Source organism: Mirounga leonina, unplaced genomic scaffold (assembly GCF_011800145.1).
Source record: "Mirounga leonina isolate KUSES-001 unplaced genomic scaffold, KU_Mleo_1.0 Mir_173, whole genome shotgun sequence".
Taxonomy (NCBI): Eukaryota; Metazoa; Chordata; class Mammalia; order Carnivora; family Phocidae; genus Mirounga; species Mirounga leonina.
In genome coordinates, this window is record NW_023270447.1 from 61,183,810 (window position 1) to 61,200,118 (window position 16,309).

The window sequence follows — 16,309 nt, forward strand, 5'->3', positions numbered from 1 at the left end:
TGTGTCTCTCTCTGTCAAATACATAAAAAAATAAATAAATAAAAATAAATAAATAAATAAAAAATAGTTTTAACCCTGAAAAGGTCTCAGGAACTCCAGGGGTCCGTAGACCACACTTCGAGAACTGTCGACCTTAAGCCTGTATTCACCTATGTCACTGGGTTGTATGAGGGATTAAGTGAAAGAGTAAAGTGCAAGAAACAATTCCTACACATAGAATAGACTAAATAAATGATAACTATTATTATTACTATTATTTTAAATGGCAAGGTATATAATGGGAAGGGAGGAAGTTTAGAGGAAGAGGAGAGATCTTCTATTTAATACCTTTTACAGTCATTCCCTATTCTAGTTATTTTATGTGTCATCATATTTAATTCACAAAGCAACCCAGAGAGGAAGTAAATAACCCATTTTACAGTTAAGGAAGTGGGTTTAGAGAGATTAAACCTTTCACTCAAGTTCACAGAGCTAAAAAAAAAAAAAAAAGTCAGAATTCTCAGTCACTTGACCCTGCTCACTGGGCACAGGTTAACTAAGAGGGGACTAGAAGGGAAATCTATACTCCATTAAGTTGAGAAGTAGCAGAACTGCCTTGAATCAAGAACTGAGCCCTCTGACTTCATGAACTCATCTGAGAAGTATATTTTTAGTCTCAGACTTGCAACTTGTTCCTGAGAGCTATTCTACATTAGAATATTATTTTATTTTATTTTATTTTAACATGTCCTATTTTAGCTATTCTATTTTTTAAGTTTTATTCCTAACTGAGGAAGTAAAGGCCTGCATCGTTAGAACTGGCATCCTGAGTTCCTGGAACAAGTGTGGAAGGGCTGCCTTACTTCCATGTATTGGGAAGGAAGCACATATTCCTCTATTAAATCTAGAGGCTCTCAGCTGACCTATAACTATCATGCATCACTAACCCAAACTTTCATTTGAGGCAATGAAGTATGAATTATTATTGTTACAGAGCACAATTTACATATCCAAATGGGTATTTTCCTTTTCAAAGCAGTCCTCTTAAGGGGTCCACATATTTCTTTTAACTCTGCTGCTGTGGCTCAAAAGTAGCGTGGAAGTCCTCTTTCGGAATTGCATCTTCCTCTTTGAATGTAGTTTCAGGTTTTAGAAGTAGCCAGAATCATTTGATGACAAATCTGATAACTCATGTGGCTCAAAAGAGGACATCATTGGCTAAATCTTCAGTAGTGGGTTCCTAGACTAGATCTGGTTGGTTCAGGATACAGTATTTTTTGAGCACCTACTATATCTAGGCACTGCGCTAAGTGCTGGCCTCTAAGAGCTTATGTGAACACAGTTCTCGAGCTGCATTTCCTAAATATTTTGATGAAGTGTAGCATCTCTGAAATGAGGGTATAGTACCAAAGGACAGCACATATTTGCATGTGTATGTAGGTATACATTTGTAAGATTCTTATTACATTATAGTAATCTTGTATATAACCCGCTAGAATACACAGGGAAATCAATTCATCTACAAAGCAAACATTTTTGAGTACCAGGTGCTGTGGTAAGCAGCAGACATTTAAAAAAATGTAAACTGAAGGAGCCTAAAATCTGGTGGGACATAGACATATTCATCCACCCACGAAAAACATAAATGATATAACAGAGACATGGACAGAGAGCAGCAGGGACCAGGAGGACGCTATCCGTTCCTTTAAAGCCAGGTTGTAGCCATGTGATTCACTGGACTGTTATTTTTCAAAATCCAATTGTAGACTTAGTGCATATCTACCAAATACACTGTTCTGCAAACTTCAAGAAATTAGGTAAAAGGGCTCCGGCTCCACAGTTGAGGAAGGGGCCGAAGTAGCCACCAGTCCTTCGGTACACTGCCTAGAGATGGAAGGTGGTCCAGAGGCAGTGCTGGGCGTCGCTGCCTTCAGCCGGCCTCAATTCTTTGGGAGGGGCAGCTGGGAGGGTCCATACAATACTCTTTATTTTTACTCAATTTGGATTTTAGAATACGCAGTGGCATTTGAACATCTAGAGTTTAGTATTTTATCGTTTAGGAGAAAACCCGATGGAAGCCAGGGGATGCCCTCAAGCTGCCAGGGTGTCTAATCTCTTCACTGAAGCAAAAGGCAGAAGCTTGAACTGTTCAAGTACAGAATTTCAAGTTCCAAAATCCTACGTGCATTTACACTGGTCCATGTGATTGTCCTGTGATGAGCTCTACCAAGCAGAGCCTGCAAGTTGAAGAAACGCTTCAGTAAGCCCCACCTGCCACTGGAGCCTTAACCACCAGACCGGCCAAGCTGGAGACTAGACCAGTTCTACAGGCTTTCACTCCTTTCCAAGGGACTGACCTGAGTGCACAAGCGCCCCCAGCTGGTAACAGGGCTAGAACTCAGCCGGGCCCAACTGGAGCTTGGAAAACATTCTGTTCTATAGGATATAAACAGCTGTTGTCCCCAAGGGATCCCGAACCCTGAGCAAAGAGGAAGATGTGAAGGCCACTGGGCCTGCGGTGGGTTGCTCTGGTTCAAGGCCACACGTTATCTGGCACACAGGAGACGTGCGGACAAGGAAAGATTTAGTGAGGATAAAGCAAGGCTTGGCCCGACGTGCAGGCACGAACCCCAGAGGCCAGTGGCCGTGGGTAAAGCTGTTTAGTTTTCTCAGCACTGTAGCCTGAGACGCACTGCTTTGCCCCACAGAGCATCCGGAAAGAAGATGTAGGACAGCGACCACAACAGGCAGTAAAACGCAGTCAGAGAGAACGGAGACAAGAGCAGCATGATGGCACCTGGAAGAAAAAAGGCGAACACTCCGTTTTTATGAAGCCCTCCTTCGTGTATTTTCCATCCTCTTCTCTCCCATCCCCATCCTCCCATCCTTCGGTTTGTACTCGTGGTGCCGAAGAGACAAAAATCAATGAGACATGAGCCCTGCCCTTAAGGAAGTATTGTCTGTTTGTAACTAGATGATTATAATCGAACACAAGCTCAGGTTCCATTTTGTCGGATTCAGATCAGAAACCCAGTCTTAGCCGAGAATACATTTGAGTTGCCCAGGCCCCTTGTTATATATGATTGTGTCAAGTTTAACACGTGACAATGGCCAACACAATGTTACCCGTATGCAGAAGAACACAGCAGACCTGAGGCAGCTCTCCCTTGAAAGGCCTGCTTCTGCTTACCGGTTATTCCTGTCTGGAATCTGGGAACATGGCTAGTAACCAGTTCCCTATACCAGGATAGAACTTTCCCTCGTGGGCAAGAGTGGCTCACTGTGCTTAGATGGTGCTGAGATTGATTTCCTTCTGTGAAAATCTAGAATTTTGGTACTGCTAGGCCGAGGGTGCTGATGTGGCCAGCCCCCATGAAAACCTTGGGCACTGGGTCTCTACAGAGCTTCCAGCTAGATAAGACTTCACGAGTGTTGTCACAATTTCATGCTGGGTGGCCCCAGAGGGGCCCAGATTTTGCCCCTTTCACCTTCCCTTTGCTGCTCTTGCCTTGTGTCCTCTTGCTGTGACAAATCTTAGCCATGAGTCTAACTATAGGCACCCCGTGAGTCCCTAGAGAATCAATGAACCTGGGGGTGGTCTTGGGGGACCCCCAACACATTTGAATCTCAGATTCACCACTGAAAGGCAGAAGGGCACCAACACTTGTGGGATATCTTCTTTGCATTAGACATCCTGCTAGGTATGTTACAAAGATTGTTCCATTTACATTTCAGAATAATGCTGTGATTCAGAATCAAGTCTGTTTTTCAGATGAGGAGACAGAGGGGATGTAACCTGCACGAGGTCTTGATTCAAACCCATGTCTGCTTTTGTAAAAAAAGTAGACACTTAGCCTCAGAGAGCTCAAAAAGAGGGTGGGAGAGTACAGGGCAACAGCAGGTCCATGGGGATAACCACCATGCATTCCTCAAGAGAAATCAGAACATTTGATCTGGCAGAAGACCACTTCTAAGGGCAAGAGGCAGTTACAGAAATGGATCGGAACTTCGGGATACTCAATATCTAAGAATGGTCATTGATCTGTTAAGGCAAGGAGACAATATTTTACTTGTCCTGGAAAATATGTGACATAAGGTCTCAGTAGCCACAGGCCAGCTTCTCAGAAGCTCTGTGGAGGAGATGGAACCTCAGTCTAAAAAGGGGATTGGGGCGCCCGGATGGCTCAGTGGGTGGAGCATGCAACTCTTGATCTCGGGGTTGTGAGTTCGAGTCCCACAGTGGATGTAGAGATGACTTAAAAATAAAATCTTAAAAAAAAATAAAATGGGGGCATCTGGGTGGCTCAGTCAGTTAAGGGTGCAACTGTTGATTTTGGCTCAGGTCATGATCTCAGGGTGGTGAGATCAAGCCCTGCACTGAGTTCCACACTGGGCGTGGAGCCTGGATAAGACCTCTCTCCCTCTCCCTCTGGTCCTCTCCCGCGTGCTCTTTCTCTCTCAAAAAACATTTAATAAATAAATAAGTAAAAAGGTGACTATCTGCACTCCAGGTAAGAGGAATATTAACAGTGGCCATTTTGAAATCTATCCAGTAGGGCTCTGGTATTAAATAGTGTCAAAATCTGTGAGGTGCAATTTCCTCCTTTACTCAGAGCCAAGACAATCCAAGGAAGGCTGAGGCCAAGCGTATGGTGTATTTTGAGGTGAGGGGATCAGTGGTATCTACAGGAGCAAAGAACATCATGGGAAACACTGTTGCTATGAGATAGGAGTGCAGGTGGAGCGAAGAAGGGGTCTAGAAGTTTCCATTTACAGGACACATCTGTGCCAGAGGATTGGTATACATTATCTCATTTAATCTCAAGAATCCTGAGGTAGGGATTAATGTCTTCATTTTGTAGATGAAGAAAACTGAGCTCAAAACAATGAGGTTATTAGCCCAAGTTCATGCAGTTAATACGGGCTGGCGGGTCTGTTTTCCTCCTTTGGTCAGTCTCCCGCCACCGAGTCAAAGTAGCCACTTAAAACTGCTGCTCAGAAATCCCTTCAGAGGCTTCCCATTTGCTGTTAGGATCAGCTCCCCAAAGCTGCCCATCTGGCAGCCTCGGCTTCTGTCCCTAGCGTCTCAGCAAGTTCCAGCCACACGGCTGCACGAATGATTCCAGCACCTTCTAGCTTAGAGCTGTCACGAAATACCATTTTCTCTTCTGAACTACCCCTCTCACCTACCTAGCCAGTCATCTTGCAGGTTGCTTTTTTTTCTTTTCCAGTTCCATAGAGATATCATGGACATATGACATTGTACTAGTCCAAGGTGTACAACATAAGGATTCGATATTCGTGTGACACCATCAGCAAGAAAGTCTAGTGAGCATCTGCCACCACACAGAGTTACATGTTTTCTTTTCTTGTGATAAGAACTTTTAAGCTCTCCTCTCCTAGCTACTTTCAAATATACGATATGGTATTGTTAACTGTGGTCACCATGCTGTCCCTTATGTCCCCAGGACTGACTTATAACTGGAAGTTTGTACCTTTTGACCACCTTCAGCCAGGTGAAGCAGCCTTTCCCCCCTTCAGGCCATTTCCGTCTAACTAGGTCCCCCTCCAACACCTTCTCAGAGCACCCTGTGCTTCCACAACACATTGCAACGATGCATTTCTAGTTATGTCTGTCATCATTTGGTTGGTGTCTGTCTCCCCTATCAGACTGTAAAGCCCGAGGTGGGAAGTGTTTGTCTGGTTTACCGATTTGGTTCTCAGCACCTGGCGTACGGCAGGTGTCCCCGATCGAACTTGACAACATTCAACAAACACTCACTGAGCAGCTACCCCGTGGTTGGCACAATCCTGGGTCCAGGGATTACTGCGTGCCTAACAGAGAGCTCTCTAGCCGGGGGCAGGTTTAGTGGGTGGAGACAATGAACAAGTAAAGGCATGCCAGATGATGGTAAACCCCATGCGGAAAGACAAAGCAGGGTGAGGCAGCTCGGGAAAGCTGGGGCGAGGTACGGGGCGGCAGGGAGCAGCAGGGATAATAAACAATCACTGGTGACATTTGCGGGCAGCCATTTTCACTCACCTCCCAGATAAACCAATTTTTTCCAGTTCTCAGACTCCAGGATTTCATCGTGTGGGTAGTAGCTCTGGTCCATCATGAATAGAATCATAAGTGAGGCCATGCAGGAGAGAATGAACGTGTTGCCTTTGGTCAGAAGGGAGGTGGAGGCTAAGACACAGGAAGCATAGCGGCAGGGTAGACCCCTGTACGTGAGCTGAGCGTCTGCTGGAGAAAGAAGAGCCAGGCATTAGCTGCTTCCCACGGCTCTAACGCTGTCTCCCCCGAAGCAAGCCCCTCTCGTTGGGTCTTCCCTTCCCCACGTTCCAAATCCCCCTCCTTGCAGGGCAGTGGCAGGCTGTAAAGCATGTAGTCATTCACAGAGAGGACTTGGCACCAGATCCCCACGGGGAAGCAGGCTGCCAGGACCAGGCGGGGACCCCGGCCCCGAGGACGGCTCTGTAGAAGGGTCTCCTGAGGTCGTCTGGTCTGCATCTGCCCTCCCTTGCATTGGGAACTTGGGCAAGGCAACTGCCCTCAACAGAGCTCCGTTTCTCCATCTGTTGTGGAAAACTGGAGGATGACCTCTGGTTCTAGATTCTGTGAGTCTCTGTGCACCCTCTAAAGGTCACACGATAAGAAAAAGGCACAGCTGCTCAGAGAACCCCGGGACCCTGCCCCCAACCAGGGCTCTGCTGGTGCAGCCTGCAGCCTTCAGTGGGCCTGGGACGCAGGAGAAGGAAGAGGGACTCCACAAAGGAGGGGGAGAGTCAGTCACTGCCCCCCTGGCTTCTGGCTCCCACCGGCTCCCCCTCCCTGGCTCCCGACGCTCAGCTACAAAGCTGGGGATCACTCACCAGTTGAATAGAAACACAGGCGGAAAGTAGCAGCTAACACATAGATGACAGCCAGGAACCCACTCAGAGGCCCATCCACGCCAAGGAGCAGGGCTGAGGCCAGGCCGAAGGTGGTGAAGATCGCAAAGTCATTCAGCTCCACTCCTGCTCCGGAAGGCCAAGGTTAGAACTTACACTCATTTGTCTCGCACCTTAGTCCGCTCTGGTGGGGGAGCTGCATGGTGCCAAGCAGGGTCTGAGGTCCCAGCGAGCCACAGCTGCTCGCCCGGGGGATCAAAGACAGGGGCTCCTCCTGGCTCTGCCTCATGCTGACCCTGTGGCCTTAGACAGGTCTTCCCCTCTCGGGTCTTACTTTCCCACCCTTTAGCTTCCAGGACTGGGACGACAACTGGATGCAAATTGACAAGCTAGGGAACCCTTTTTTCAAGCACAATCTTACACGAAAACAGTTCCTTGTATTTTGAACCAGCGGCTCGGCCACCACCACCTCAGCCACCACCCCACTCCTGATCCCTGGATCGGCCCCAGTGGGGAGGCCAGGGCAAGGACGGCTGAAGCTAACAAGTGAGCCAGCGGGGGGCTAGCTCTAGACTGTTGGGCTCCCGGACGGCTCTAGGGCTGCTTCTGCCATCCTTGGAGGGTTGTGAACAGGAGTGGTGACCGATGGAGGCCTGTTGGATGTTAGAGGGGGGAGGGGGGGTCTGAGATGGGGGCTCCTGGGGTCAGGGATCAGGGGTCTGAGGCCTGGACTCACCTGACTTGGAGCAGAGGCTGAGGTGTCTGGTTATTGCCCCAACTGCCATGTCTAACAGGAAGCTGATCAGAAGCATCCAGGAGGCACAGTGGCTTCTCCTAAAGTGTATGGCAGCGGGCCCAAATAGGACGGCTCCTTCATGGCCTCCACCGGCCAACCACTCCACATACCCCCAATACACCAACACACTTCCTACACTTGCACACGGGCACACACCCCTGCCCTGCATGTCCCCACACTCATGTTCTTTCTGAAATACACTGCTTTATACACCACACACACACACACACACACACACACACACACACACACACCCCTGCCATACTCTCAACCCACAGTCTTAAAGGGGTGCCTGGAGTGCCATAGATAATCAGTAACGTCCCTTCCAGCGCTAAGTCCCAGGCATATCTGAGGGCACAGGAGTCCTCTGTTTTAGCCCAGCCTTTGCAACCATCTCACTGTGGATTCTCAGAGAAATCCCTCCCTGCATCTCTAGGCCTCTCTTCCTCCATCTGTAAAATGAGGGGTTTGTGCCAAATGACTTAATAGATATAGGCCTATCTAGATGATCTATTTCTCCTAGGGCAAGTTTTGGTAACTTATGACTTACAGAATTGGTCCATTTCATTTAGGCTATCAGATTTATAGAGTTGTTCATAATATTCCTTTCTCATACTTTTAATGTCCATGGGATCAGTAGTGATGGCTCCTCTTTCATTTCTGATATTGGTATTTTGTGTCTTCTCTTCTTTTTTTTACTTTTCTTGGTTAGCCCGACTAGAGGCTTGTCAGTTTAATTGGTGTTTCCGAAGAATCAGCTTTTGGTTTCATTGGTTTTCTCTACTGATTTTTTATTTTCAATTTCATTGATGGCTGCTCTCATTTTTATTATTTCTTCTCTTCTGCTTACTTTGGATTTAATTTGCATTTCCCCTCCTAGTTTGCTAAGGTAGAAATCTTACATTATTGATTTTGTATCTCCCTTCTTTTCAGTTTTTCTAAGACTTTTTTTTTTTGGAGAGATTTTAGGTTTACAACAAAATTGAAAGGAAGCTACAGAAATTTCCCATATGCCCCCTGCCCCCACATATGCATAGCCTCCCACATTGGCAACATCACTCACCAGAACAGTACATTTAGATTCTTCGTACATACAAAGGATGAAACTCCACTGACACATCATAGTCACCCGAAGTCCGTAGATTACCTTAGGCTTCACTCTTGGTGTTGTATATTCTATAGTTTTGGACAAATGTGTGATGACATGTATCCATCATTATAGTATCATGCAGAGCATTTCCACTGTCCTAAAAATCCTCTATGCTCTACCTATTCATTTCCCCCCACCCGCCCCTGTCAACCACTGGTCTTTTTATTGTCTTCAGAGTTTTGCCTTTCCAGCGTATCATATCATATTACTGTAATCATACAGTATGTAGCATTTTCAGATGGGCTTCTTTCACTTAGTAATATGCGCTAAAGATTCCTCCATGTCTTCTCATGGCTTGATAGCTCTTTTTTTTTTTTTTTTTTTTTAGCACTAAGTAACACTGTTTGGAAATACCACAGTTTATTCATCTGTTCACTTACTAGAAGATATCTTGGTTGCTTGCAAGTTTTGGCAATTATAAATAAAACATCATAAACATCCAATTGCAGGTTTTTGTGTGGACATAGCTTTTAACTCATTTGGATAAATAGCAAACAGTGTGATTGCTGGATTATATGGTAAGAGTATGTTTAGTTTTGTAATGAACAGCCAAATTGTCTTCCAAAGTGGCTGCACCATGTTGTATTCCCACTGTTGCTCCACACCCTCGCCAGCATTTGGTGTTATCAGTATTCTGGACAACTGGTTTGGCTAATAAGTGTGTAGTGGTATCTCATTGTTATTTTAATTTGCATCTCCCTGATAACATATGGTGTGGAGCATCTTTTCACATGCTTATTTGCCATCTGTAGATCTTCTTTGGTGAGGTGTCTGTTAAGGTCCTTGGCCCATTTTTTAATTGTTTGTTTTCTTACTGATGAGTTTTTAAGGTTTGTCTATTTTATAGTACCTTATCAGATGTACCTTTTGCAAATACTTTCTCCCAGCTTACAGCTTGTCTTCTAATTCTCCTGACGTTGTCCTTCACAGAGCAGTTTTCTTTTCCAGTATATGCATTCAATGCTATACATTTCCCTCTAACTACTGCTTTTACCGCATCTCACAAATTTTGATAAGTTGTACTTTCATTTTCTTTTGGTTCAAAACACTTTTCTTCTTTAATTCATGTATTATTTAGAATTGTGTTGTTTAACCTCCACATATTTGGGGATTTTCTAGTTATCTTTCTGTTACTGATTTCTACTTTAATTCCATGTGGTCTAAGGGCATACTTCATATGATTTCTATTCTTTTAAATTTAAATTCAGTCTTATAGCCTGAATGAGCAAAGAGAAGAATGTGTATTCTGCTGTTACTGGATAAAATATTCTATAAACGTCAATTAGATCCAGTTGATTGATGGTGCAGTTCAGTTCAACTATCTCCTTCCTGATTTTCTGCCAATCGGATCTGTCAATTTCTGATAGAGGGGTGTTGAAATATCCAACTATGATAGTGGATTTATCAAGTTCTCCTTGCGGTTCTATCCATTTTCATCTCACATATTCTGATGCTCTAAATGATTTCTAAGATCTCTTGCAGACCCTACATTTGAGGATTCTGCATTGCAGTCCAACACATGCTCCCAGACTGCTCTGAAAGCAGCCACCGCAGTCTCAGGCAAGGCTGCCCCAGCCTGCCATTCCTGAGTCTACACCTTGGTTGCAGTGTTTGGATGGCCAAGCAGAAGCAGAGAGCCTGACCCCAGACTTCAGCTGTCTCTAAACCACCTCAGCACTACCTTCCTTTAGATCCATACCTATGTGTCTACAGGGAACTGGGTTCACCATTGTGCCATAAAAATTACACTCCCAGAAGATTAGACTGAACTAAGAAGATATTTTCTGTTGCAGGTGTGATCTACTGTATAAGACTCCACAAATCCAGACTTAGAGAATCATAAAATTTTCAAACTGGAAGGGAACTCAAACATCACCAGGTAAGATTATCTTAAATTATGGATGAGAAACTGATCCAGAGAAGTCACATGCTGATGGTTATAGAGAATAAAACAGTTAGGAGGAGGATACCTACATTATAAAGGATTTCTCTTTAAAGAATTGATTTGCCAAGGCATCGAAATATGATTCAATTATAGAAGTATAATTTGCTTACAAAATATAATTTGCTTTGCTTTTTAGGGGCCCATATACATGTCTCAGATTTTCCACAATAGTGCTAATTGTAAATATTCCCCACATCATATGTTCTAATTTAAGAATAAAAAATTTTAGGGGTGCCTGGGTGGCTCAGTCGTTAAGCTTCTGCCTTCGGCTCAGGTCATGATCCCAGTGTCCTGGGATCGAGCCCCACATCGGGCTCCCTGTTCAGCGGGAAGCCTGCTTCTCCCTCTCCCACTTCCCCTGCTTGTGTTCCCTCTCTCGCTGTGTCTCTCTCTGTCAAATAAATAAAATATTAAAAAAAGGGCGCCTGGGTGGCTCAGTTGGTTAAGCGACTGCCTTCAGCTCAGATCATGATCCTGGAGTCCCGGGATCGAGTCCCGCATTGGGCTCCCTGCTCAGCAGGGGGTCTGCTTCTCCCTCTGCCCTCTGCCCTCTTGTGCTCTCTGTCTCTCATTCTCTCTCTTTCAAATAAATAAATAAAATCTTTTTAAAAAAATTTAAGAAATAAAATAAAATAAAATATTAAAAAAAAAAAGAATAAAAAATTTTGAATGGTAGCCTGCCTACCATTAAGTAGGCAGGATTAAGTGAGGGCCACCAGAACAGAATCTCTTCATTTTTCTCATAAAAACCATTCTAGACTGCCATAGCTGGAAGGAACTATGGAGATCACGGTGCAAGCTCCTTGTTTTAGAGATGGGGAAACCAAGGCTCAGGGATATGACCTAGCCAAAGTCACATGTCAGGTTGGTGGTAGAACTGAGGCTAAGATCTTGGCCCCTTGACTCCCAACCCACTACACCTTCTCCTGCCCCTGGTTGATCCTGTGCCTCAGTGCCTGGCTCGCTAGGCTCCCCGCTCCTTCCCTCATGCCACTGACTCCAGCTCTTGGCTAGGAGCTTGCTGGGCCCCAGACCTACTTGCAGAAGCTGCAGAAGATGGAGAAGAGCCCCAGGATCAGGTTGGCCAGGGACAAGGCATTGGTAACGTCCTTCCAGGAAAATTCGTTCATCTGGGGACAGCTCTGGTTGTTGGTCAGGAAGAAACTGGTGCAATGATCTGGGGCTCAGGGGAGAGGGGTAAGGGTTCCCAACGTCAAAGAGTCCCAAAAGAGGCTCCCAGGGACCAGGCAGTTCCTGTTCGCCGGACCTCATCCCAGGACTGCACCCTCCCAACACTGTTTCACTGTCTGGAATAAGAGAGACAGGAGGCAGATGGAGGAGACCAGGAGGCAAAGACAAAGGTGCTGAGGATGAGCATCTTGGGGAAGCACAACAGCAAAGCAAGTGAGGCCGCACAACCAATTGACTGTACCCCTTGCCATAGTGCGGGCCTCCCTCCAGCCCATGTGGTGACTCTTCTGGTACCCCCATGGCCCAGGGGACAAGGGGTATGGACCCTTCCCCCATCGGAGAGATGAGCCTTTTGTCATAGGCAAGCCCTTGTTAAAACAATTACGAAGTTACGGGGCGCCGGGGTGGCTCAGTCATTAAGCGTCTGCCTTCAGCTCAGGTCATGATCTCAGGGTCCTGGGATCGAGCCCCGCATTGGGCTCCCTGCTCAGTGGAAAGCCTGCTTCTCCCTCTCCCGCTCCCCCTGCTTGTGTTTCCTCTCTCGCTGTGTCTCTCTCTGTCAAATAAATAAATAAAATCTTTAAAAAAAAAAAAAAAACAATTACAAAGTTACTTTCAATACTTTTTTATTCCCGTGAGGTGAGCCCCAGAGGAATAAAAAAGAACCCTGGGAAGGGGTAACCCCCCACCCCCCAGGAATAGCCCAGGGGGTGAGAGGCTCCCTGAGGGGTAGAAAGCACAGAAGAGACCGCCATGGAGTCAGCCTCCTTTGTTCCGCAAGCCATACTCACTCCCTCAGGACAGGGCTGCCGCTGGAGTGCCCCAAGGTCCTGCTTCTGACGGGCCCCAACCAGAACAGCAGGCCCAGCTCCCACAGGGGAAGAGGTGAGACACAAGAAATGAACATGGACAGCACGGAATAGTTCACAAGCACCTTCCACTATGTTCTCGCTCCTGATCCTGACGACCTCAGAAGATGGTGCTATCATGATTTTATGAATGAGAAAACTGAGGTTCAGAGAACTGGGACATTGGCTCAAAGTGACGTGCTAGGTGAGTAGAAGGTAATCCCGCTGCCAGGTTCTCAATCTGGTGCTTCCTTGGCTGGGGGCCCAGCTCTGGGCAGGAGGAGGTTTGTGGGGTAGGAGACCGAGGAGGAGCTCAGTTGGCCAGCCCTGCAGGGCAGCATCAGCCTCCCCCTCTGGTAGCAGCCCTGCCCGGGGGCTCCTCACGCCTCCCAGCCCCTCAGGGCTATGGGCAATGGGTTGGCCCAGCCCGTTTTCACAGCCTGGCGGGCTCTGCTCTTCCTCTAAGACCAAACATGCACTCCGTACAATAGACTGCTTGTGACATGAAGTCTCTTTTGGAGGAAGAGCCCCAGGGCTTTCTGGAACAGGGAAGCCCCGCTGGTTGCTGCAAGCTGCTACCCACAAACAGTAATCCTGCCCCTGAATGAAATACACAAGTTCCAAGGTATTTTCATGGCCACTTCCTCATTTAATCCTCATTTGAGAGGGGAGGAAGCTGAGCCTCTTCCTCCTCTCAGCCAGTGTCTAGCCCCAGGCCCCTCTGGTCTGGGCCAGAGTTAAGACAAATTATGGTCCTTTCCCATAAACCCGTCCACCAAGATATCAGAGGCTGGGAGGAGCTGGGCTTGGAGTTTGGAACTGGGCAGGGTTCATGGGGCTCACTCCTCCCCCAGGCCAGTCTCATTCACCAAGGCCATCAGGACTCCTGAGACCCTCTCAGACGTCAGGGCCCCTCCAAACCTAAGACAAGAAGAATGCTGGCTGAGAAATTGGAGAGGGGAGGGGAGCCAAGGGCTGGCTGCCTACTTCCTCCCCAGGAGTCCCCCCTCCCAGGCTCTCCTGGGCCTCAAGGCTCACTCCAGCAAGACCAAACACCTCTGTGCCCAGCCCAGCCCACCCCTGCCTGGAGGGCAGCACGCCAGCATCTCTGCCCCTCAGAGGTAGTCAGCACATACCTGGGGCATTTCTACCAATCACCAGACACACCTCATCTGCACTACTTCAGTTATTTTTTAAATTAACGATCAATTATCTACTATATCATCCCTTTCATTCAGGAAGCACTTTCACATCTGTGGTTTCCATTGGCCCCGTGAGGTCGGCCAGATGAGGGTCACTACCCCTACTCGCAGGGTAAGGCAAAGAAGACGCAGAGAGGGGAAGAGCCTTGCTCAAAATCACACCAGAAGTGGCAGATCAGGACTTACAACGTCACCTTAAATGTTCTTTCCCCTTACTCTGCACTCTGCTGTCTACCAACCAACAGGCCTGAGCACTGTATTCTCCCTAAGCTCAGACTAAGCTAGGTGCTGGGGAAAACCTTCATGGAATGTCCAGTCTACCCAAGGAAACAACACTCATGCATGTGGAGATTCCCGGACTCTTCATCTTACAGGTGAGGAAACTGAGTTTTCAAGATAGTCAAGCGACTTGTCCCAGTGAATGATGGAGCCAGGATTTGAATTGGGCCTCCTCTTTCCCAATTAAATGACATTGTCAGCATACAGCACGGGTCCCGGGTGTGAAAGAATGTGGACCTCAGAGTAAGGGCTCTAGAAATCCAGAGAAAAAAGGAGCAATCCATTCATTCAGCAAACATTTGGTCACGAGCAAGATTCACCGCCTGGTGCTTGGCACACGGAGAAGATTAAGACCTGGTCTCATGTCTCAAGGAGCTCAGTAGAGCAGAGGTATTCAACTGTTCACAGAAAAGGGGAGGTGACCAGGCTGCCAGGGGAACATAGAAGAAGGGTCCAGCCTGACAGGGGGCTTAGAGAAGGCTTCTCGGGTGAGGGGGTCCGAGGCGAGGCGTTGCTGGGCAGTGGCCTGCAGGACTAGATCATGTCACTACCCCATTTTGTGCAAGCTGTCCATGGCTTCCCAGGCACCCAGGATGGAGTCCATCTCCTTCCTTTGGTGTACCAGCCCTTACGATGAAGCTGGCTCTCCCTCTGCTCTCAGGGAAGCCTGACCGCCCCCACCCCAGCCAGGCGCCCCTCTACACTGCCGCATCTCCGTGTGCTCACCATGTGACACCGGGCACTCTGCATTGGCACGGCCTATCCTGTCTTCCTCCTCTACTACAGGGGAAGCAACTTGAGCGCAGGCTGTGGTCCCCTGTGCCCAGCACGAGGCCTGACAATAGAAGTTGTTCGATGATTGTTAAGTTAGTAGAGGATGTCACTCTGGGGCTTCCCCAAGATCCTCTCACTGCACCAAGTCACATCTCTCCCCTGCCAGAGCCTGTTCAGTCCGTCCTCCAAGAAGCCTTCTCAGATGAACTGTCAACAATCCAGACCCTCAGCACACCCAGCATCTACCCAACGCTTAGGATCTTCCATTTACTCATTTTTAAATGCATGTGTTGATGCCTGCTCCGCGCCGGGACTGCGTTCTGGGGGCAGAGAGAACAAGAGCTAGGCTGCATCCTCAAGAGGCAAGGAGTCTGGCAGGGGAGGCGGATCCGGGTAGGGAAATGCAGGCAGTGTGGCAAAAGTCATGCTGCACAGGGGCTGGTCGCAAACTAGAGCGGGCATGCGCTCCTGGGACACCCGGCGCAGCCACGGCAGTTAGAGATGCCCCCACGCCCAGCCCTGCGCCACTCCCGCCACAGACAGCCCCACCCCACCCCACCCCCGCCGGCGTCCCGGCCCCGCGGGGCTTCCGCACCAGCCCTGACACCGCCCCGCGCCCAGAGATGGAAGAGAGGGAGCCAGGCTGGCCTCCAGGACCGCTCCACCGCCCCCCGCGGGGCGGGGGGGCTGGTCGCTGACAGCACTCTGGGGAGGGAAGCACTCTGGGGAGGGGCATGCGCTGCCTCGGATGCCTACCTGGGGACCAGACATTCCTGGGTGGGGTGAGGGCAGCGCTCTTAACCCGCTTCCTGTGCGGTGGAGCAGGCCAGCCGGGGCCTGGGGGAGCCGCACGGGTCCCAAGCCTCTCACCCCTGGCTCTTAGCTCACAATCCCTGAGAGGTAGGGGAGGGGCTGTGGGGGGAGCTCTAGTTGGCAGAAAGGGGGACTTCAATTTACAAAGGAGCCTAGGCCACCCTGGGGGCGCCTTGGGGAATGGAGGGGTCTGGGAGGAGGGGACTGGTCTCTCTCCATCGTGGCCGGCAAGGGAAGGCTGGGGGCGGGGGGTTAAGAGACCACAGTGCAGGGCGTGTGGGAGGTGGGCTGCGAGGGCTTTGGGGAAGATGGGGCTGTAAAGGATGGCTGGGGTCCAGACTGTGAAGGGCCCCCAGGTCAGGGCTTTTGCTGTTTGGTTCACTGCTGTATCTTTGCACCTATAAGAACTGCTTAGGCATATGGTAAGTCCCCCCCATC

The 16,309-nt window shown here is 48.4% G+C and overlaps 1 protein-coding gene across 1 annotated transcript; it reads right to left on the minus strand.

The window, feature by feature from the left end:
• Window positions 1-712: 712 nt before the first annotated feature.
• TMEM269 (transmembrane protein 269) lies at window positions 713-12,206 on the minus strand. The gene is made up of 6 exons (XM_035018995.1): window positions 12,197-12,206; window positions 11,803-11,941; window positions 7,610-7,707; window positions 6,856-6,999; window positions 6,023-6,223; window positions 713-2,776 (listed from the first exon to the last, which is right to left on the minus strand). Exons 1-6 carry the CDS (start codon window positions 12,204-12,206, stop codon window positions 2,649-2,651), a joined length of 720 nt encoding a protein of 239 aa, XP_034874886.1. The 3' UTR covers window positions 713-2,648.
• Between the last annotated feature and the right edge of the window lie 4,103 nt (window positions 12,207-16,309).

Bases quoted from the DNA above. Each gene is read 5' to 3' on its own strand.
- TMEM269 (XM_035018995.1), bottom strand. The intron at 6,224-6,855 runs GTGAGTGATCCC...TTTCTCCAGCAG, and splicing joins CCTGTGTTTCTATTCAACTG to ACGCTCAGCTCACGTACAGG. The intron at 2,777-6,022 runs GTGAGTGAAAAT...TTTTTCTTCCAG, and splicing joins AAAATTGGTTTATCTGGGAG to GTGCCATCATGCTGCTCTTG.